The sequence below is a fragment of the Triticum aestivum genome, chromosome 7B (genome assembly GCF_018294505.1).
Source record: "Triticum aestivum cultivar Chinese Spring chromosome 7B, IWGSC CS RefSeq v2.1, whole genome shotgun sequence".
Lineage (NCBI taxonomy): Eukaryota > Viridiplantae > Streptophyta > Magnoliopsida > Poales > Poaceae > Triticum > Triticum aestivum.
In genome coordinates, this window is record NC_057813.1 from 105872010 (window position 1) to 105896260 (window position 24251).

Genomic DNA, 24251 nt, shown 5'->3' on the forward strand with positions numbered 1-24251 from the left:
AGAGAAAATGGAAATAGCTTCAATTTAACAATATCATTATCCACATCTTTCTTTTTTTGCATATCGCACAAATCAACGAAATTATTTAGATGGGATGCGGCATCTTCACTAGGAACGCCAGAAAATTGATCTTTCATAACAAGATTTAGCAAAGCGGCATTAATTTCACAAGATTCAGCATTAGTAGTGGGAGCAATCGGAGTGCTAATAAAATCATTATTGTTGGTACTGGAGAAGTCAGACAATTTGGTATTATCTTGAGCCATCGTGACAAAGCAAGCAATCCAACACACAAGCACACACAAGAAGCAAACGAAAAGAGACAGATGGAAGAGGGGCGAAGAAAAGGCAAAGGTTTTCGAAAACCATTTTAGAAGTGGGGGAGGAAAACGAGAGGTGAATGGCGAATAATGTAATGCAAGGGAGAAGAGTTTATGATGGGTACTTGGTATGGCTTGACTTGACGTAGATCTCCCCGGCAACGGCGCCAGAAATCCTTCTTGCTACCTCTTGAGCTTGTGTTGGTTTTTCCCTTAAAGAGGAAAGGGTGATGCAGCAAAGTAGCGTAAGTATTTCCCTCAGTTTTGAGAACCAAGGTATCAATCCAGTAGGATACAACGCACAAGTCGCCGAATACCTGCACAAACAATCAATAACTTGCACCCAACGCGGTAAAGGGGTTGTCAATCTCTTCACGGTCACTTGCAAAAGTGAGATATGATAGATATAGATAAACGGTAAAGTAAATATTTTTGGTATATTTGGTTTATAGATCGGAAAGTAAAAGATTGCAAAATAGTAGATCAGAAACTAGTAAGATGTAAAAGAGATTCAATATAATGGAAAAGAGACCCGGGGGCCATAGGTTTCACTAGCGGCTTCTCTCAAGATAGCAAATATTATGGGGGTGAACAAATTACTACCGAGCAATTGATAGAAAAGCGCATAGTTATGGCGATATCTAAGGCAATGATCATGAACATAGGCTTCACATCCGTGGCAAGTAGACCGAAACGATTCTGCATCTACTACTATTACTCCACACATCGATCGACTCCTTCCTGCATCTAGAGTATTAAGTTCATAAAGAACAGAGTAATGTATTAAGTAAGATGACATGATGTAGAGGAATTAACTCAAGCAATATGATGAAAACCCCATCTTTTTATCCTCGATGGCAACAATACAATACGTGCCTTGCTGCCCCTACTGTCACTGGGAAAGGACACCGCAAGATTGAACCCAAAGCTAAGCGCTTCTCCCATTGCAAGAAAGATCAAATCTAGCAGGCCAAACTAAACCGATAATTCAAAGAGACTTGCAAAGATATCAAATCATGCATATAAGAATTCAGAGAAGAACCAATAATATTCATAGATAATCTGATAATAAATCCACAATTCATCGGATCTCGGCAAACACACCGCAAAATAATATTACAATGAATAGATCTCTACGAACATCGAGGAGAACATGGTATTGAGAATCAAAGAGAGAGAAGAAGCCGTCTAGATACTAGCTATGGACCCGTAGGTCTGTGGTAAACTACTCACGCATCATCGGAGATGCAATGGTGTTGATGAAGAAGCCCTCCATGATCGAATCCCCCTCCGGCAGGACGCCAAAAAAGGCCCCTAGATGGGATCTCACGAGTACAGAAGGTTGCGCCGGTGGAAAAGTGGTTTCATGGTCCCCCTGGATGTTTTTAGGGTATAAGAGTATATATAGGTTGCCAATCTGCGGCTGCATGACCGCCCGCTGCCCGCCTGTCATTGCGGCCGCCAACCGCGCGTGCTTCCCTGCGGGTCACCTTCCAGCTCGACCCTGGCCGCATCTGCAGCAGCGCCTGCACCTTCGCGCCACCCCTCTCGCGTTGCCCGCTCGCAGCCTTGCCGCTGCTGTGGCGCGCCCTCCTGTGTCGCCCCGCCTACTCGCTTGTTGCCACTGGCCGCTTCTTCTTGCTACGCCCGCGCGCCCGCACCCCTCACATCTGCCTCTGCCTCTGGCCCCGTGGGCCATCGCCGTGCCGGGGCCAGCTCCGGCACCCCGCCACGTCCAGGGTCTTTCCTTCGGGCGCCTATGCCCGGGGGGCCCGCTGCTCGCTAGTACCCGCTGCCTGCTAAGGCCCGTGGGGCCACTGACAGCTGGGCCCCGTCCCCCTGAGCCACTGACCTTGGGGCCCCATGCCCCAGAACAGATTTAAAAAAAGGAGAATAAATAATAAATAAAATATAAATAATAATAATAAATAATTAAAACTATTAGTTAGTTAATTAATTAAATGTTAACTTAATTAATGATGTTTAATTAACCTAATCATTTAGTTAAGTTAATTAACCATGTCTACTTAACCTGAGACAATGATGAACGGGACCCATGCGTCTGTTGACCCAGTCAACAGACGGTTGACTCATGACATCACGCTAACATCATAATTACATTTTCTAGTTAAATTAATTCTATTAATTCAAAAAATGAATTAAATCTTTATAAATTAATATAGAATAAATTGTAGCTCGGATACGTTCGCTCACCACACGTCCCTAGCATAGCGAACGTGCAACAATCCACCTCTGTTTCATTTGTCCGAAAACGACAAACACCGGGAATACTTTTCTGGATGTTTCCCCCCTTCGCCGTTATCACCTACTACCGCGTTAGGGCACACCTAGCACCGCTCATTGTCATGTCATGCATCGTCATGCTTATGTTTGCATTATATTTATTGTTTCTTCCCCCTCTTCTCTCCAGTAGACTACGAGACTGACGCCGCAGCTGCCCCGATCGACTACGGAGTTGACGACCCCTCCTTCTTGCCAGAGCAACCAGGCAAGCCCCCCTGATCATCCGATATCGCCTATTCCTTTTCTCTACTGCTTGCATTAGAGTAGTGTAGCATGTTACTGCTTTTGGTTAATCCTATCTTGAAGCATAGCCTGTCATTGTTGTTGTAGTTGTTGATACCTTACCTGCAATCCTAAATGCTTAGTATAGGATGCTAGTTTACCATCAGTGGCCCTACATTCTTGTCCATCTGCCATGCTATACTATCGGGCCATGATCACTCTGGAGGTGATCACGGGTATATACTATGCATACATACATACATACTATTCAGGTGGTGACTAAAATCGGGTCGGCTCGTAGAGTACCCGCAAGTGATTCAGATATGGGGGGATGAAAGGACATGTGGTTCCATCCAGGTAGTGGTGGACCTAGGTTCCCGACGGCCCCCGGGTGTTACTTTGAGGCGGAGCGATAGGGCAGGTTGTGACCACCTAGGAGATAGGTGGGCCTGGCCCTGGTCGTTATCCGCGGTTACTTCAAAATAACACGCTTAACAAGATCCTGGTATTTGATCTGAGTCTGGCCACTGGCCTATGCACACTAACCAACTACACGGTAACAGTTATGGGCACTCGACGTCATGGTATCAGCCGAAGCCTTCTTGACATCAACGACTGAGCGGCGCACGCCGGGTTGGACTGGAATGCCTGCTCTTGTATAAGGGAGGCTAGGTCTGCTCATCGGCCGCGTATGCAACATGCAGGTGTGCAACGGACGATGGGTCCAGACCCCTGCGCGCTTAGGATTTAGACCGACGTGCTGACCTCTCTGTTGTGCCTAGGTAGGGCTGCGACATGTTGATCTTCCGAGGCCGGGCATGACCCAGGAAAGTGTGTCCGGCCAGAGGGATCGAGCGTGTTGGGTAATGTGGTGCACCCCTGCAGGGAATTTTATTTATTGGAATAGCCGTGTCCCTCGGTACAAGGACGACCCAGAGTTGTACCTCGACCTCATGATAACTAGAACCAGATACTTAATAAAACACACCCAGACAAGTTCCAGAGACAACCCGGTGATCGTTTTCCCACAGGGCGACAAGGGGAGGATCGCCGGGTAGGATTATGCTATGCGATGATACTTGGTGAACTTACCATCTACTCTCTTCTACATGCTGCAAGATGGAGGCTGCCAGAAGCGTAGTCTTCGATAGGACTAGCTATCCCCCTCTTATTTTGGCATTCTGCAGTTCAGTCCACCGATATTTGCCTCTTTACACAGATACTCATGCATATGTAGTGTAGATCCTTGCTTGCGAGTACTTTGGATGAGTACTCACAGTTGTTTTGCTCCCTCTTTTCCCCCTTTTCCCTCTTCTTCTCGGATGTCGCAACCAGATGCTGGAGCTCAGGAGAAATACACCACCGTCGATGACGACCCCTACTACACCGAGGGTGCCTACTACTACATTCAGGCCGCCGACGACCAGGAATAGTTTAGGAGGATCCCAGGCAGGAGGCCTGCGCCTCTTTCGATCTGTATCCCAGTTTGTGCTAGCCATCTTATGGCAACTTGTTTAACTTATGTCTGTACTCAGATATTGTTGCTTCCGCTGACTCGTTTATGACCGAGCACTTGTATTCGAGCCCTCGAGGCCCCTGACTTGTAATATGATGCTTGCATGACTTATTTTACTTTTAGAGTTGTGTCGTGATATCTTCCCGTGAGTCTCTGATCTTGATCATACATGTTTGTGTGTATGATTAGTGTATGATTAAATCGGGGGTGTCACAAACTGGCAGGGAGGCCTTGTCAGGGCCTGATCACCCGCCATCCGCTACTGTGTGTGGTACTTGTGTCATGGATTAGGATGGTAGGGTTAACTTGTGTTGCCCGATTGAAGTGGCTCAGATGACATATTCTGAGATGGTATGCGTAAATGCAGGTTTATTTTAGATAGCAACTGACAAGAAGAGAGTATTGCATGTGCTAAAAATGAAGAGGTGTACATTCACACTAGGCGATAAATGCAATGCAGCGAAGCATCTCACGACAACAAAGCCCAACATATAAACATAGGGACTCTAAGCCTCTTTATATTCGAGTTGGATAGTCTAGTGATGATGAATGGAGATCATTCTTATATGAAGAGAGTAGAGACCACGTTGTATTTGAGTGAGTTGTTAGGCTTGAAAGGCACCAGGAATTATTTTATGGTTGGGCAATTCATGCGTGCGATTGATTAATTTGCTCTTGTTAGTCTAAGAACAGCTTTTGGGGCACCATGTTGAAGGGATCCGCCTCCATCTTGAGAGCAAAAGGTTTGCCTTCATGTTGGAATCCCCGCCACTGCATGTTGCTTGTGGTGTGATTAGTTGTACTTGTAGCAACAATGACACCTGTACCCTAGTTGAGAATATCTCAATTCGGGTTAACATTGTACATCCACTAGCTGGCCACGATCAAGTTTGTTAGCTCATATGTCCTGACCATCAACTGTAATAAGAGAGCCTCTATACTCAGCTGCAACTTCAAGTTTCATCTAATTTATGTCAAATACGTACAAAAGTAAATATCAAAAGAGCATCATATGGAGTCACATGCACTTGACATACCCTTACTTGTATTCTTATGCTTCCACCTTCCGTGTTGGAGATTCCACTAAAAGTTGTTGCTAACCGGCCGATCCTGAACATTCAGATAGAAAACCGGAACCTACGCACAAAGAAAGAACAGATCAATTAAAGCTAAAAAGGTCAGTTCCATAATTCAATGATGCATAGTCATTGTAAATTAGACTGCTTGATGTTCGTACTGTCACACAGATGGTCGTGGTTCCAAATTGGATTAATTTTTTGGGTTGATACAATTATTCCCAGTCAACCGGCAACTCCTACATGTCTATTTCGTCCAAACACACCAATCACAACTACTGCTTGCGATGCTGTGGATTAAAAATATGCACCGACCATTTCGGTCCACATAACCAAAGACCTTCATTTTTTACTTCACCCATTTTCATTGGGTTGTTCTTAGAACCAGAATCCTTGCCATAGGCATGGGCCCAACCCCGAGCTCAAGTTATGGACATGGTTAGCGGCCACGTCAAGTGTAGCATACGGAACTGTATTGTATACAACGGATCTATGTCATCCAATCAAATAAAGAGATGAGATCTTATTTAAGGAGTTATAAACACAAAGATAGAAAGTTAGTACTCCCTCCGTTCCTAAATATAAGTTAGTACTCTCAGGCATGAAGTCAAGTAAGTATTTCGTACAAAAGAGACATCACATATATTTGATTTATAATAAAGCAATGAGTTAGCCGGAAGACACAAACTAAAGCATGAGAGCCTCTTTGAACCATCGTACCGCTGGTTTTTACACATTTACCAACTTCATTCGTCATAAGACAATCCTCACGCAATTGCAGTCATATCAAAGGCATGCCAGCCTATGACACAGATAAAAGGTTTCACAATAAAAGGCGAAGATAGCAAATCAAACTGGCTAGAACAGACTATCGCATGTGCTAGAATTGAAGAAACTTGCTTGTAGTGGACTAGCTCCATTTCACGGCAACAGTACCCACACAAGCCGATAAATGCAATGCAGTCCACTAGCTCTCCATTTCACGGCAATAGTACCCACGCAAGCCGATAAATGCAATGGAGTCCACTAGCTCCATTTCACGGCAACAATACCCATCATAAAAACGCATCCCATTCCAAGCCTCTCGTTTCCAACTACTCTAGTGATGTGGAACATAGATCGTGGAGAACGTCCAAATATGTATTCGAAAAGTAGATAAATTAGTTACATAGGCTTGAAAGGCATCGGGGATCATTTTATTTTTGGAAATTACAGATGTGCGGCTAGTTTGGACCCATAAAGCTGGGCAGCATATTCATGCTTGCCAGCCAAGTATCATCCTTGCGTCAAATTGATACCATGGGACTTCAGAATGCTATCGGTGTCCATAGCACCGACACTCATCTTGAGCACCAAAGGTTCGGCACGATGTTGCTATCCCCATGAATGCTGAGGTAAGTTGCTTGTGGCGGGGTCATGGTATTGCAGTTGCGGCAACAAACGCACGTGTATTACAAACCATATAGACTCAGCCTGATATACCAGAGCTAAGGAGGTTTCTTGGTAGCTTTTTTAGCCCATCTATTCTTGATCATCAAATGTAAGATAATATATGTCCTCAACAACAGTTACAAGTTTCAGATGATATTACGTTGAATAGGCAAAAAAGGTAAATCTCAAGGGAGCCCTCCATTAATGGCAAGTGCTCAAATATACCTGTAGATGTATTCTTGTCCTCACATCTTCCATGTCCGAGATTCCACTAAAAACTGCTACTATCAAGCAGGATTCTGAAACTTATTAATACAGAACTGAGAATATGACGATAGCAGTGGACTACTGAGACTTTGCCCAGTCCTTCATTGTAGAACCAACCACCTAAGTAATATATAGAAATATGAAACAAGAAATAACACCAATGGAAACATAAAATCTTGCTGAAAAACAATGGATGTTAATCTTCAGTTTCAAACTAGATATTGGACTAGGCAGCTGAGAAATTATTATTATTTGGAGCCTGCACACATGATTACTAGGAAGCAAACAAGCTTGTGTTTTTCATGTAACGATAACTATATTTGTGTCGCCACAAGCCTAACAAATTCATATATGCATACACATACAAAATGTGACATACAAGATTCAGAAGTTGTAGTTAACCAGAACAAGTTACTGCACGTATTTTCTAAGCCGGTACGAACAAGAATGCATATTTTGGAAAATTAGACCCTGCAAGCGGCTAGATGAGGGCGACTGTCGTATCCCTGTTCTCTAGATCTTTACCAGGTTCTGCACATGACAGTCAGCGTGCAACCTTATCAAATGCCTGTGAGCACAGAAAAATAAATATGGTTCTACAATAAAGATGGAGGTAGCAAATCAATATAACTAGAAGAAAGTACAGCATGCATGTGCTGAAAATGAAGAAGTGTCCATCCACATTAGCCGATAAATGCAATGCAGTGAAGCATCTCTGTGGCAGCAATGCCCAACATATAAGCATACATACATTCAAAGCCTCTTTATATCCCAGTTAGTCTACTGATGATGAATGGAGATCGTCCATATATGTAGACAGTAGAGATCACGTTGTATGCAAATGGGACAGACTTGAGAGGCATTGGGCAACCCATGTGTCCGAGTAATTAATTTGATCCCTTTAGCCTCGTTAAGCAGAGACTGATGGACACCATATCCATGGCATCCATCCTGAGAGCAAAAGGTTTGCCCTCATGTTGTTATGCCCGCTACTGCGTGCTGAGCTATATTGCTTGTGGTGTGATTATGTATGTGTTGTTGTTTAGGCAACAATGACACATGTACCCTAGTTGAGACGATCTCTATTCGGGTCAACATATTGGCTACAGGAGATTAGCATGATTATGAATAGTTCGGTTGGCTCATCTATCCTGACCATCAATTGTAAGAGAATCTCCATAATCAACAGCAGCTTCAACTTGGTAGCATAAATACATTAGAGACTGAAATTGCATGGAAATGAGGAGGCTCAACGGCTTCAGTAATGAACATGCTCGCACCTACACCGTCCTACCACGTGGTTAAAACTTCAAACCTTAATCCAGAGTTGATGAAATCCTTGAGTCTACCATAGTAACTAAGTATCCATATAATTATCTGTAGCTGCTAGCTCAACCTACAGATATTCTTTAGTTTTCAAGAAAACGTTTAGCAATAAGTATTGAAGATGGAATTTTGGAAATATGTTTTGTAATACAAAAATACAATCAAATAATATGGCCACTCACTTGCTGTTAATCTATAACCTGGCCTCCAGATAATCAAACTAAAGTTCAAACCCGGTAAAAAAGAGTTGATATTGTAACCTTCAGGTTTCCAGTTTCTAGAAAACCTTTCCTGGAGAAAACATTCATCTGTCGTGAAATTTAGCTTTTCCATGCAAAGAAGCTGAAACTAGGCAAACCGCCCAGTACAATAACTAGAGGACTATCAAACTTCAAATCATACAATCTAGTATACCACCCCTTACGCCCTTAGTTTTTCTTCTGAATATAAGGGGAGCGAATCTCATTTCTTCATTTTGCAGTACTTACCAGTGCAGGGTAGCGAAAGGGATACTTATATAAAAAAAAAGGGATAGTTATCAATACGAAAAGGGCTTAATGGCTTAAACACTATCCAAATATAACAAGTTCTCTCATTCTACTATTGCCACATCTAGAAAAAAATACTATCTCTTCAAAACAATATTGCACTTCACCATTTTCAAAAATCATTCCATGTCTTGTATAATGTTGAATCTCTGATTTTTTGTAGTTATACTTTGTGATGTAGGCTCTAAATTATTTCAACTTGGTTCGTGGAAAGCACATAATTTTGCCAGTTCCTAAAAATTAATCTTTTACAGCTGAAGCCAACACCTCAATAACTTTTCTAAATGTTCACATGCATGTCTTTGAGAAAATCGAAATCCATATGCAACCATTTAGAATCAGATATACAGATGTAAAGTTGCATCTAAATACACAATCATTTGCCAGTGAAAGCCCAAGAAACAATAAAACCAAGTGCAGATGAAGTTAAGCATGATCATTCCCAGAAATTTCATTACACGTTCTATTTCTGGCAAGATGATAACCTGTAACCATGCTTTTTCATCAGTTAATAACACTATAGAGGATCACTTCCAGAAAAACTGCACAGAACTTGAGCAATGGACCAAGGGGGATGACAAACCTTAACATTTTCCATCCTATGGTACTCACCCAGGACAGGTAAGGTAGATTCTCTAGTTTTGTTTTGTGTTCTCTGATAGCAACTCCATGTGTAGTTTCCCAGCACAGCTTGAAGCATAAACATCAGCAAGGCCTGGAAGCCTCTCCTTGTAAGGATGCACGAACCTGCCAAGAAACTTCTTCTCGGACAGTGAGGCGGCATTGTAATCAAATCGGAGATCCAGCAATCCCTTCGTGTTGAGTAGCTTAAGCAAGCAGTACCTAGGAAACAAACGGCGCTCAAGGCTATACTTGAGCAGCACCGGTCTTTGAGCAATGTAAGATATCTCCAGCCCAGCAACCTTTGTGAGGAAATGCACATTTTTCTGCAGCCTCTCCTCGGATATGGTCAGGATACCCGGCATCGTCTTCACAGCTAGCAGCACATCACCCTGCGACCAACCAAGCGTCTCCAGGACTCCGATTTTGTCGGTGAGCTTCTCCGGACTCTGCACAGTGAACGCCACAAGCGCGTAGAGGAACATCCGCGAGTTCTGCGACACCCCAAACTTGTCAATGTGCACCAAAGCGTCCTGGACTTTCTTGGGGGTCCTGATGAGCACCCGGGAAATGAAGGGCTCCGAGAAGACAGAGGGACTTAGCCCGCATTGCTGGAGGAGGGCCAGATTCGGCTTGGCCACCTTCTCGAGGTCGGCGGCGAGGAGGCCGGAGTTCATCTTGAGGGCCTTGAGGAGCTTCTCGTAGGAGCCGAAGACCGAGAGCCAGAAGTCGAGGTTGCCCCTGAGGGAGCTGCTGCGGAAGGAGCACAGGGCGAGCGGGATGAGGCGCGCGACCTCGGAGCGCGAGAGGCCGAGCTCCCTCAGCTCGGTGACTCGGGGCGCCAGGGTCCTCTCCACGCTGGCGCAGAGGAACCACGGGTCGACGGCGACGATGGCGGCGATGTCGGAGCGGGGGACGCCGAGGCCGGAGAGGAAGGCGACGACCGCGTCGGGCTTCGAGGAGGACTTCAGGTGGGATATCTTCTTCGCTGCCTTGACGGCTTGCGCGCGGGGAACGCCGCAGGTGGCGACCAGGTAGTCCTCGGCGGCGAAAGGGCCTGGTGAAGCGGATGTGGTGGCGGAGAGGTTGCGGCGAAGGGCGAAGAGGGGAGAGACGCGGGGAGCGGGGAGACAGGGTGGTGAGTGGACGAGGAAAGAGAGGTCACGCGCTCGGAGTTGGAACATGGCGTTGCGGCGGCGGCCGGCCGGCGGTAGCTTTCACGGCGGCTGGGGGGGATAATAGAGGGCGTATAAAATCTTCTTTTCTTTTCCGATTTTTAGAGGGGAAAATACGTATCTCCTTATCTACGGCCCAGGAGCCCTTTTTTTGTTACGTTCTTTCCTCTTTTGAGAATCGAAAATTACTGCTACAGTTTTTCCTCTTGAAACCTAAAAACGCCTCGCGCGATTATGGTTTCGCGGTGGACCTTGACGGCAGCTGCCCGATTCGATCGGTGTGCCGCACTTGAGCTCCGACGAGGGATGGCTAGACCAACCCAAAACGCGAGTGGAGGGACGGCACCCGACTCTCCCCTGTCGGCTAGGGCGAAACTGGAAGAAGCACTCGGGAAACTTGGCATGATGATGAAGAGGCCACGCCTCTGGTGATTGATGATGCAGATGATGGGCAGTCGAAGAAGTGGCTATTGGCAGGCAAGGTTCTATCGAAATCTACTTCATATTGAAACCATTGCCAACGCTCTTCAGCCTACGTGGGGGAATTCAAGGGGTCTACAGTTCAGATCCATGGGAGAGAACACTTTTGTGGCAGAGTTCGAGACCCAAAGAAATCGTGATAGAATCTGGACGGGCTCGCCATGGCATGTTAGTAAACATGCAGTTATACTTGCTGACTTTGAGGGTCACAAGAGGCTGGATGAGGTTGCTTTTGACCGACTCCACATGTGGGTTCGGTTCCCAAATCTGCCCTACAACCTGAGGGTGATGCTTGGGGCAGTTTGTAGCACAACAGATTGACAAGAACGCAACATCGGTTCAGTTCGATCATGTAGGGGGCTATTTGAGAGCTAGAGGTTCCATTGATGTCAACAAGCCTCTTCGGAGGTGGATCTTGATCAATTCGGCCAAGAGGAAGAAGGAAGAGTTATATGATGTTCAGTATGAGCAATGCCTCACTATTGTTTCACTTGTGGTCGCCTAGGGCATACCGATCTGTTCTGTCCTACACCTGGTCCTAGGGATAAGAATGGAGATTTACCATTTTGACCAAAATTGAGGTTACCGGAAGAGAGAAGGAAATCTGCCTCGGGCGAGAACACGAGCAAAGACCAATATTCAGGCCCGAGTAGCAAGCAAGAATCCAAGAATTCAAGTAACATTGGAGATGCTGCAGAGGTGAACTCTCTTGTCAAAACCCGCCCTTATGCAAAACGGAAAGAGGCACCAAAGCAGGTATACCACCGAGTCGAGCCAACTCTCCTCCTAACCGATGGGAAACAACATGAACATGATAACCTGGTTGGTGTTTTGGGAGAGGAAGGCGACGATGATGCCCGGGAACGGAAGGAGTTGGAAAGGGAACCAAAAAAGAAGAGACCCCACCCAAAAACTCGGCAGCAGCTGCGGAGCAGCGCTGCCCGTCCCAATGAGTTGCATCAGCTGGAACTGCCAGGGGCTGGGGAACCCCAACGTAGTTCGCGAGCTTCGTAATGTGGTGAAGCAAGAAGGGCCCGCCCTCCTCTTTGTTATGGAGACGAAGATCAGGGCTGACAGGGTAGAGAATGTGAAGATTACATTGGGTTTTGTTAGCATACAGAGTGTGAGTGCGCGTGTGCATGGTCACCACGCCTGTACGTGGCCTAGGTAGTGCGTGAGTGGGCATTGTGTACGTGCAAGTAGTGGCACACGATCTGGCCTCTATGGCGTCCTGTAACTGTATATATACGCCCTTAGATGGCTAATGCAAAGTGTGTTGAACCTCATTCCCGTTTACATGGTATCAGACGCTTAGGAGCCTAATCCTCTTGCGCACCAACCACCTTCCGCTGCCATGGATGGGTTTGACAACCACTCCCCTCCTTCCTCCCATGATGGCGATCTCCCTGATGATGGCGGCCACCCTGCTGCCGTTCCACCGCCTCCGATCGCGGCTCTGGCTGCACTCCACCTTGCGCCGGTCGCCCCTGTTGGCGTCGCTCCCCTCCCGGCTGCCTTTGTTCTTCCCACCGTGGACATCCAGCGTCATGTCCCGATCATTCTCGACCTCAACGCCGGCAACCACGCCCAGTGGCACCGTCACTTTGATGCTGTCCTCGACACTTTCGGGCTTCGCGACCACGTTTCTACCACAACCCTTTCCCGCCCAGACGACCCCGAGTGGCTCATGGCAGATCACGCGGTGGTCCATTGGCTGTACTCCACCATCGCCCCGGAGCTGCTCGATGCGGTGATGCAGCCCGAGGACCCCGCTCTCGCTGTCTGGACTGCCGCCAGCGAGCTCTTCATCGCCAACCACCTCTCGCGCGCCGTCTACGTCGACGCAGAGTACCACGCCGTCGTCCAGGGCGAAATGTCCATTATGCAGTACTGTACAAAGTTGAAGCTCTACGCTGATCAGCTCCGTGATCTGGGGCAACCCGTCACCGAGACCCACCAGGTATTCCATCTTCTGCGTGGTCTTGGTCGTCAGCACCATCATGCCATCCCGCACATCACCGCCCGTGTGCCGCTCCCCACCTTCCTGGAGACTCGCGCCTTCCTCATGCTCGAGGAGCACCGCGTCGAGCAATCCGTGCGCCTGCAGACGGCGCATGCGCTGGTGGCTGGGCATAGCACTCCCGCCTCGCCCCCGCCTCCTTCTCCAACTGGTGATCCCCCTGGCGCCGTTCGTAGGCGCGGACGCGGTAAGAAGCGCGGCCGTGGGAATGGGGGGGCCGCCCCTCCGCCGGCTCCACTCCCGCCCCGGGCACCTGGCTACCCCGCCCCTGCTCCCGGGTCCAGCTCATGGACGGGCTTGTCCAGTCCTGGCCTGTCGCCTGGCGTGCTCCGGGTGCCGGCATGCTTGGGCCGCGCCCTGGCACACCCCACCAGCAGGCCATGCTGGCCACTGCTCCCCCACGCCACCACCACTGTACGGCTACGACGGCTACTACAACAACTACGCGCCTCCGGGGGCTGCTCCTGCTGGTCCCGCCCCACCACCCGGCCCCGCGCCCGCGTGGGACATGAGCTCCCTCTAGGCCGCGCTCCACAGTGCCACTGCCGGTTCGTCATCGCCCGGGAGCACGTCTGACTGGTACCTCGACACGGGGGGCCACAACGCACATGGCTTCATCTCCTGGTAATCTTCACAACATCCGTCCCTCTCTTACTGCCTCCTCCATCATCCTCGGTAACGGTGATCACCTTCCTATCACTCATGTCGCCACAGGCTCTCTCATCACCACTTCCTCTCTGCTTATCCTTCGTAATGTCGTGTTGTCTCCATCTCTTATTAAGAATCTTCTGTTAGTTCATCAACTTTGTCGTGATAATACTGTCAATGTGGAGTTTGATGACTTTGGTTTCTCTGTTAAGGACCGCCGCACCCGGAGAGTGATTCTGCGCAGTGATTCGACCGGTGATCTCCACTCTGTTGCTGGATCCTCTTCGGCTCCACCGTGCTCTGCTTTCGCTGGCGCGGTCACCATAGACCTCTGGCACCAGCGTCTTGAGCACCCACACGTCGCCTCGCTCCGCCAGGACCCCTTCAACTGCAGCAGTTCCACTCCACACACTTGTCGGGCATGTCATTTCGGCAAGCATACACGCCTTCCTTTCATGCCTCGACGTCGCATAGTTTCTTTCCCTTTCAGTTGTTGCATTTAGATGTCTGGACTTCTCCCATTGTAAGCATATCAGGATATGGATTTTACCTTGTGATACTTGACGATTTCACTCATTACGTGTGGACTTTCCCACTCCAAAGAAAATCTGATGTGCTCGCTATTCTACGCTCGTTTTTTGCCTATGTTCATACACAATTCCAGCGTCCTGTTCTTGCCCTACGAACTGACAATAGTCGAGAATTCGACAACGCTGCCGTGCGATCGCTTCTTGATTCTCACGGTACTGCGTTTCGTCTTTCCTGTCCTTACACGAGTCAACAAAATGGAAAGGTCGAACGCTCCCTTTGTACACTTAATGATGGGGTTCGCTCGCTCCTCTTTCATGCCTCCATGCCTCCATGATTTTGGGCCGAGGCTCTCAGAACTGCCACTTACCTCCAGAACCGGCGCCCATGTCATTCGAGCTCACCGGTGACACCGCATGAGCTTCTACTTGGCACTCGCCCTGACTACTCCCTCTTGCATGTGTTCGGTTGCTTGTGTTTTCCAAACACTTCCTCCACGGCTGCTCACAAGCTCACGCCTCGATCGGTCGCGTGCGTCTTCCTCGGCTACCCTGCTGATCATCACGGGTATCGCTCTTTTGACCACGTTATGCGGCCTGTGCTCACCTCTCGGCATGTTCATTTTGATGAGCTCAGTTTCCCGTTCGCCGCTCCTAACCCAGCCCCGCCTCCTACACCGCCGCCTGCTGCTGCTTCACCCGTTTTGTAGGTGCTCCGTGGCCCTAGCGCCGCTCTGGCCGTCTCTCCCGTGGTGTTGTCTCCTGCACCAAGCGGGAGCGCCCGATCGGCATCTGATGGTGCCCAGGAGTCTCCACATGGCGCGCTCGCTTCTGATTCAAGCGAGAGCGCCCGATCAGCATCTGACGGTGCCCCGGCGTCTCCGCGTGGCGCACACACTCCTGATTCAAGCGGCTCCGTCCGATCATCATCCAGTGGCCGAGCCGTCTCGACGCCAAGTGCCTCTGCTGCATCGTCCTTGCCGGGCTCTGCTCCCTTCGCGGCGCCCACCATGCCGGTCGCTGCTGGGCCACTCACTCGTGGCTGTGCCGGTGTCTTCCGCCCCAACAAGCAGTATGATGACTACGTGCTGGTCACCACTTCCAGAACCTCGCCGGATATCTCGCTGCTCCCCAAGTCGGTGCGATCTGCCCTGAGCGACCCCAACTGGCTCGCCGCCATGCGCGACGAGTTCGCCGCCCTCGTCGGCAATCACACATGGGGGCTCGTGACCCGTCCTCCGCGCGCCAACATCATCACCAGAAAATGGGGTTTCCAACATAAAACTCACGCCGACGGCACCCTCGAACGATACAAAGCCCGTTGGGTTGTGCGCGACTTCCATCAACGCCCCAGCGTCGACTACGGCAAAACTTCCTCCCCCGTTGTCAAGCCTGCTACAATCCGGATGGTGCTCACGCTTGCAGCCTCGCGTGAATGGCCCGTCAACCAACTTGACGTGAAGAACGCCTTCCTTCATGGCGAGCTTGACGAGGAAGTTTTCTGCCTCCTGCCCGCTGGCTTCATCGACTCCGGCAAGCCGGACCATGTCTGCTGCCTTTCACGATCGCTCTATGGTCTCAAACAGGCGTCGCGGGCCTGGTTTCTACGCACCATCGACTTCACTGCGACTCGCTCCGACACATCGTTGTTCACCTACCACGGCACCGATGGCACCGCCTACTTGTTGCTGTACATGGACGACATCGTCCTTACTGCCTCGACCGCGTCGCTGCTCTGACTCGTCATCACCAAGCTCACTGCCGAATTCGCCATGAAGGACCTCGGGGCTCTTCACTTCTTCCTCGGCATCCGCTTCTCGCGATCGTCTACTGGCTTCTTCCTCTCGCAAGAGCAGTACGCCGACGACATTCTCGAGCGTGCCGACATGGACAACTGCAAGCCAGCCGTCACGCCGGTCGACACCAAGGCCAAGCTTCCCTCCGCTGATGGTCCTCCTATGGTTGATCCCATCGTGTACCGCAGCTTGGCCTGTGCCCCTCAGTACCTGATGATCACCAGGACCGAGCTTGCATACGCCGTGCAGCAAATATGCCTCCACATGCATGACCCGCGCGAGTGTCACCGCACGCTCCTCAAGCGCACGTTGCGCTACGTCCGCGGCACCAGTGCACTTGGTCTTCATCTCCATGCATCTTCGGCGCTTGATCTCCGCGTCTACACGGATGCCGACTGGGCCGGCTGCTTCGACACGCGCCGTTCTACCTCCGGCTTCTGTGTGTTTCTCGGCGACGCCCTCGTCAGCTGGTCGTCCAAGCGCCAGGCCACTGTCTCGCGTTCCTCTGCCGAAGTTGAGTACCATGGCTTCGCCAATGCCATCACCGAGTGCGTGTGGCTTCGATAGCTGCTCGGCGAGCTCCACTGTCCACTCCGCTCCGCCACGCTGGTCTTCTGTGACAATGTGTCGGCCGTCTACCTCTCCAGCAACCCTGTACACCAACGGCGTACCAAGCATAATGAGCTGGACATCCTCTTCGTCTGGGAGCGCATGGCGCTCGGCGAGTTCCACGTCCTTCACGTCCCTACGCGTCAGCAGTTCGCTGATGTAATGACGAAAGGATTGCCCCCTGATGTCTTCAGGGATTTTCGCTCCAGCTTGTGCGTCTCTACACCCGACGCTCCAGCTACGGGGGTGGGGGGTGGGTGTTAGCATATAGAGTGTGACTCTGCATGTGCATGGTCACCACGCCTGTAGGTGGCCTAGGTAGTGCGTGAGTGGGCATTGTGTACGTGCAAGTAGTGTCACACGATCTGGCCTCTGTGGCGTCCTGTAATTGTATATATACACCCTCAGATGGCTAATGCAAAGTGTGTTGAACCTCATTCCCGTTTACAGTTTGGTTGTTTTGCAGTTAATAGCGTCGGTCTCAGTGGAGGCATCGGATTATTTTGGTCCAAGGATGTTTCCATTGAGCTCAAAAACTATAGTTCTGGTCACATTGATGTGTTGGTGCGTGATACGTCTCCAACGTATCTATAATTTATGAAGTATTCATGCTAATATATTATCATTCTTGGGTGTTTTACAATCATTTTATAGAAAATTTATATCATTTTTGGGACTAACCTATTGACCCAGTGCCGAGTGCCAGTCGCTGTTTTTTGCTTGTTTTTTACATCGCGGGAAATCAATATCAAATGGAGTCCAAACACCGCGTAACTTTTTGGAGATTTTTTCTGGACCAGAAGGAACCCAATGGGCCTGAGCTGCACCTGGGGGGTGCCCCGATGGGGGAACAACCCACCAGGGCATGCCAGGGCCCCCTGGCGCGCCCAGGTGGGTTGTGCCCACCTCGGTGGCCTCCTGCACCCCCTCTTTGCACTATAAATTCCCAAATATTCCGAAACCCTTTGGGGTAGCCCTAGATCAGAAGTTCCACCGCCGCAAGGCCTTTGGATCCACGAGGTCCAATCTAGACCCCGTTCTGGCACCCTGCCGGAGGGGGGAATCATCATCGGTGGCCATCTTCATCATCCCGGCGGCCACCACAATGAGGAGGGAGTAGTCCACCTCAGGGTTGAGGGTTTGTACCAGTAGCTATGTGTTTGATCTCTCTCTCTCTCTCTCTCTCTCGTGATCTATATCATGGGCTTTGTTAATATAGTCAGATCATATGATGTTTCTCCCCTCTATACTCTTGTTATGATGAATTGAATCTTTACACTTCAAAGTTTTGTCTTGTCAGATTGAATATTCAGAGATGAGAACACATGATATATGTCTTGCAATATGAATACTTGAGGTGACAATGGGGTATCTTATTGATTCACTTGATACGTGTTATGGCATCAACTACAAGGAGTAATCTGTTGGGGAATGTAGCAGAAATTCAAAATTTTCCTACGAGTCACCAAGATCTATCTATGGAGAGACTAGCACTGAGAGAGAGGGGAGTGCATCTATATACCCTTGTAGATCGCTAAGCGGAAGCGTTCAAGAGAACGGGGTTGAGGGAGTCGTACTCGTCGTGATCCAAATCACCGAAGATCCTAGTGCCGAACGGACGGCACCTCCGCGTTCAACACGCGTGCAGCCCGGTGACGTCTCCCGTGCCTTGATCCAGCAAGGAGAGAGGAAGAGGTTGGGGAAGACTCCATCCAACAGCAGCACAATGGCGTGGTGGTGATGGAGGAGCGTGGCACTCCAGCAGGGCTTCGCCAAGCACTGCAAGAGACGAGGAGGGATAGGGGTAGGGCTGCACCAGGGAGAGGAAAAACTCATGTCCTTGGCAGCCCCAAAGCCCCCACTATTTATAGGGGAAGGGGAGAGGGGGCCGGCCCCTCCAGATCCCATCTAGAGGGGAGGGGCGGCGGCCAGGAGGGGTGCCTTGCCCCCCATGCAAGGTGGAGGCACCCCCTCCCCTTAGGGTTATCAACCCTAGGCGCCTTGGGACCTGGTGGGGGGCGCACCAGCCCACCTAGGGCTGGTCCCCTCCCACACTTGGCGCACGCAACACTCTAGAGCCAGGGGCCCCACCTGGTGGACCCCCGGGATCCTCCCGGTGGTCCTGGTACGTTACCGATAGCACCCGAAACTTTTCTGGTGACCAAAACAGGACTTCCCATATATAAATCTTTACCTCCGGACCATTCCGGAACTCCTCATGATGTCCGGGATCTCATCCGGGACTCCGAACAACATTCCGTAACTAGGTATATCTATTCCCTATAACCCTAGCATCATCGAACCTTAAGTGTGTAGAGCCTACAGGTTCGGGAACCATGCAGACATGACCGAGACAACTCTCCGACCAATAACCAACAGCGGGATCTGGATACCCATGTTGGCTCCCACATGTTCCACGATGATCTCATCGGATGAACCACGATGTCAAGGATTCAATAAATCCCGTATACAATTCCCTTTGTCTAGCGGTATAGTACTTGCCCGAGATTCGATCGTCGGTATCCCGATACCTTGTTCAATCTCGTTACCGGCAAGTCTCTTTACTCATTCCATAACACATCATCCCGTGATCAACTCCTTAATCACATTGTGCACATTATGATGATGTCCTACCGAGTGGGCCCAGAGATACCTCTCCGTCACACGGAGTGACAAATCCCAGTCTCGATTCGTGCCAACCCAACAGACACTTTCGGAGATACCCGTAGTGCACCTTTATAGCCACCCAATTACGTTGTGACGTTTGGTACACCCAAAGCATTCCTACGATATCCGAGAGTTGCACAATCTCATGGTCTAAGGAAAAGATACTTGACATTTAGAAAAGCTTTAGCATACGAACTACACGATCTTCTGCTAGGCTTAGGATTGGGTCTTGTCCATCACATCATTCTCCTAGTGACGTGATCCCGTTATCAATGCCATCAAATGTCCATGGTCAGGAAACCATGACCATCTGTTGATCAACGAGCTAGTCAACTAGAGGCTCACTAGGGACATGTTGCGGTCTATGTATTCACACATGTATTGCGGTTTCCGGTCAATACAATTATAGCATGAATAATAGACAATTATCATGAACAAGGAAATACAATAATAACCATTTTATTATTGCCTCTAGGGCATATTTCCAATAGTCTCCCACTTGCACTGGAGTCAATAATCTAGTTCACATCACATCAACCTTGGAAACACTTCCAACACACATCGTCATCCCCCCTTTAGCTAGTCCCCGTTTATTTCGTAGCTCTTTTATTTCGAGTTACTAACACTTAGCAACCGAACCGGTATATTAATACCCTAGTGCTACTAGGAGTACTAGTAAAGTACACATTTAATTCAATGTATATCCAATATACTTCTGTCAACCTTGCCAACCTTCTCATCTACCAAGTACCTAGGGTAGTTCTGCTTCAGTGACCGTTCCCTCATTACAAAAGCACTTAGTCTCGGGTTTGGGTTCAACCCTGGGTTTCTTCACTGGTGCAACAACTGATTTGTCGTTTCATGAAGTACCCCTTCTTGCCCTTGCCCTTCTTGAAACTAGTGGTTTCACTAACCATCAACGATTGATGCTCCTTCTTGATTTCTACTTTTGCGATGTCAAACATCGTGAATATTTCAAGGATCATCATATCTATCCCTGATATGTTATAGATCGTCACAAAGCTCTAGTAGCTTGGTGGCAATGTCTTTGGAGAAACATCACTATCTCATCTGGAAGATTAACTCCCACTCGATTCAAGTGATTGTTGTACCCATACAATCTGAGTACAAGTTCAACGATTGAGCTTTTCTCCCTTAGTTTGTAGGCCAAGAAGCTCGTCGGAGGTCTTATACCTCTTGACGTGGGCACGAGCCTGAAATCCCAATTTCAGCTCTTGGAACATCTCATATGTTCTGCGACATTTCAAAAATGACTTCGGTGCCTCAATTCTAAACCATTTAACATTACCCACTGAACTATCACGTAGTCATCAAAACGTGTATGTCAGATGTTCGCAACATCCACGAGCGACGTTCGAGGTTCAACACACCGAGCAGTGCATTAAGGACATAAGCCTTCTACGCAGCAATGAGGACAATCCTCAGTTTACGGACCCAGTCCGCATAATTGCTACTATCAACTTTCAACTATATTTTCTCTAGGAACATATCTAAAACAGTAGAACTAAAGCGCGAGCTATGACATAATTTGCAAAGACCTTTTTGACTATGTTCAGGATAATTAAGTTCATCTAATGAACTCCCACTCAGATAGACATCCCTCTAGTCATCTAAGTGATACATGATCCGAGTCAACTAGGCCATGTCCGATCATCATGTGAGATGGACTAGTCATCGTCGGTGAACATCTTCATGTTGATCGTATCTACTATACGACTCATGCTCGACCTTTCGGTCTCTTTTGTTCCGAGGCCATGTCTGTACATGCTAGGCTCGTCAAGTCAACCTAAGTTTTCGCGTGTGTAAATCTGGCTTACACCCGTTGTATGTGAATGTTAGAATCTATCACACCCGATCATCATGTGGTGCTTCGAAACAATGAACTTTCGCAACGGTGCACAGTTAGGGGGAACACTTTCTTGAAATTTTAATGAGGGATCATCTTATTTACTACCGTCGTTCTAAGCAAATAAGATGCATAAACATGATAAACATCACATGCAATCAAAAAGTGACATGATATGGCCAATATCATTTTGCTCCTTTTGATCTCCATCTTCGGGGCTCCATGATCATCATCGTCACTGGCATGACACCATGATCTCCATAATTGTGTCTCCTTGAAGTTGTCTCGCCAACTATTACTTCTACTACTATGGCTAACGGTTTAGCAATAAAGTAAAGTAATTACATGGCGTTGTTCAATGGCACGCATGTCATACAATAAATTAAGACAACTCCTATGGCTCCTGCCGGTTGTCATACTCATCGACATGCAAGTCGTGATTCCTATTACAAGAACATGATCAATCTCATACATCACATATCATTCATCACATTCTTTTGGCCATATCACATCACATAGCATACCCTGCAAAAACAAGTTAGACGTCCTCTAATTGTTGTTTGCATGTTTTACGTGGCTGCTATGGGTTTCTAGCAAGAACGTTTCTTACCTACGCAAAAGCCACAATGTGATATGTCAATTGCTATTTACCCTTCATAAGGACCCTTTTCATCGAATCCGATCCGACTAAAGTGGGAGAGACTGGCACCCGCTAGCCACCTTATGCAACAAGTGCATGTCAGTCGGTGGAACCTGTCTCACGTAAGAGTACGTGTAAGGTCGGTCCGGGCCGCTTTATCCCACAATACCGCCGAATCAAGATAAGACTAGTAACGGTAAGAAAATTGAACAAAATCAACGCCCACAACAACTTGTGTTCTACTCGTGCATAGAATCTACGCAATAGACCTAGCTCATGATGCCACCGTTTGGGAACGTAGCAGAAATTCAAAATTTTCCTATGAGTCAACAAGATCTATCTATGGAGAGACTAGCAACGAGAGAGAGGGGAGTGCATCTACATACCCTTGTAGATCGCTAAGCGGAAGCGTTCAAGAGAACGGGGTTGAGGGAGTCGTACTCGTCGTGATCCAAATCACCGAAGATCCTAGTGCCGAACGGACGGCACCTCCGCATTCAACACACGTGCAGCCCGGTGACGTCTCCCGTGCCTTGATCCAGCAAGGAGAGAGGGAGAGATTGGGGAAGACTCCGTCCAGCAGCAGCACAACGGCGTGGTGGTGATGGAGGAGCGTGGCACTCCAGCAGGGCTTCGCCAAGCACTGTGAGAGACGAGGAGGGAGAGGGGTAGGGCTGCGCTAGGGAGAGGAAAAACTCATGTCCTTGGCAGCCCCAAAGACCCCACTATTTATAGGGGAAGGGGAGAGGGGGCCGGCCCCCTCCAGATCCCATCTAGAGGGGAGGGGCGGCGGCCAGGAGGGGTGCCTTGCCCCCCAAGCAAGGTGGAGGCGCCCCCTCCCCTTAGGGTTTTCAACCCTAGGCGCCTTGGGCCCTGGTGGGGGGGGGGGGCGCACCAGCCCACCTGGGGCTGGTCCCCTCCCACACTTGGCCCACGCAGCCCTCTGGGGCCAGTGTCCCCACCTGGTGGACCCCCGGGACCCTCCCGGTGGTCCCGGTACGTTATCGATAGCACCCGAAACTTTTCCGGTGACCAAAACAGGACTTCCCATATATAAATCTTTACCTCCGGACCATTCCGGAACTCCTCATGACGTCCGGGATCTCATCTGGGACTTCGAACAACATTCGGTAACCACATATATCTATTCCCTATAACCTAGCATCATCGAACCTTAAGTGTGTAGACCCTACGGGTTCGGGAACCATGCAGACATGACCGAGACAACTCTCCGGCCAATAACCAACTGCGGGATCTAGATACCCATGTTGGCTCCCACATGTTCCACGATGATCTCATCGGATGAACCACGATGTCAAGGATTCAATAAATCCCGTATACAATTCCCTTTGTCTAGCGGTATAGTACTTGCCCGAGATTCGATCGTCGGTATCCCGATACCTTGTTCAATCTCGTTGCCGGCAAGTCTCTTTACTCGTTCCGTAACACATCATCCCGCGATCAACTCCTTGATCACATTGTGCACATTATGATGATGTCCTACCGAGTGGGCCCAGAGATACCTCTCCGTCACACGGAGTGACAAATCCCAGTCTCGTTTCGTGCCAACCCAACAAACACTTTCGGAGATACCTGTAGTGCACCTTTATAGCCACCCAGTTACGTTGTGACATTTGGTACACCCAAAGCATTCCTACAGTATCTGGGAGTTGCACAATCTCATGGTCTAAGGAAAAGATACTTGACATTTAGAAAAGCTTTAGCATATGAACTACACGATCTTGTGCTAGGCTTAGGATTGGGTCTTGTCCATCACATCATTCTCATAATGATGTGATCCCGTTATCAATGACATCCAATGTCCATGGTCAGGAAACCATGACCATCTGTTGATCAACGAGCTAGTCAACTAGAGGCTCACTAGGGACATGTTGTGCTCTATGTATTCACACATGTATTGCGGTTTCCGGTCAATACAATTATAGCATGAATAATAGACAATTATCATGAACAAGGAAATACAATAATAACCATTTTATTATTGCCTCTAGGGCATATTTCCAACATAATCAACACTACTAGCAACCCACATGTACCAATCTAAGGTTTTGGTACAAAGATTTGATACAAGAGATGAACTAGGGTTTGAGAGGAGATGATGCTGGTGAAGATGTTTATGGAGATTGACCTCCTCCCGATGAGAGGATCGATGGTGATGATTTTCCCCTCT

At 48.7% G+C, this 24251-nt stretch overlaps 1 protein-coding gene across 2 annotated transcripts; it reads right to left on the reverse strand.

Moving 5' to 3' along the window:
- Window positions 1-7121: 7121 nt before the first annotated feature.
- LOC123160711 (uncharacterized) lies at window positions 7122-10903 on the reverse strand. Of its 2 annotated transcripts, XM_044578556.1 has the most exons (2): window positions 9854-10903; window positions 7122-9757 (listed from the first exon to the last, which is right to left on the reverse strand). In XM_044578556.1, the coding sequence occupies exons 1-2, from the start codon at window positions 10813-10815 to the stop codon at window positions 9646-9648; spliced, it is 1074 nt and encodes a 357-aa protein (XP_044434491.1). In that variant the 5' UTR covers window positions 10816-10903; the 3' UTR covers window positions 7122-9645. The 2 variants fall into 2 exon arrangements, with proteins under 2 accessions (XP_044434491.1, XP_044434490.1); XM_044578555.1 differs by having other exon boundaries at window positions 9418-10903.
- Between the last annotated feature and the right edge of the window lie 13348 nt (window positions 10904-24251).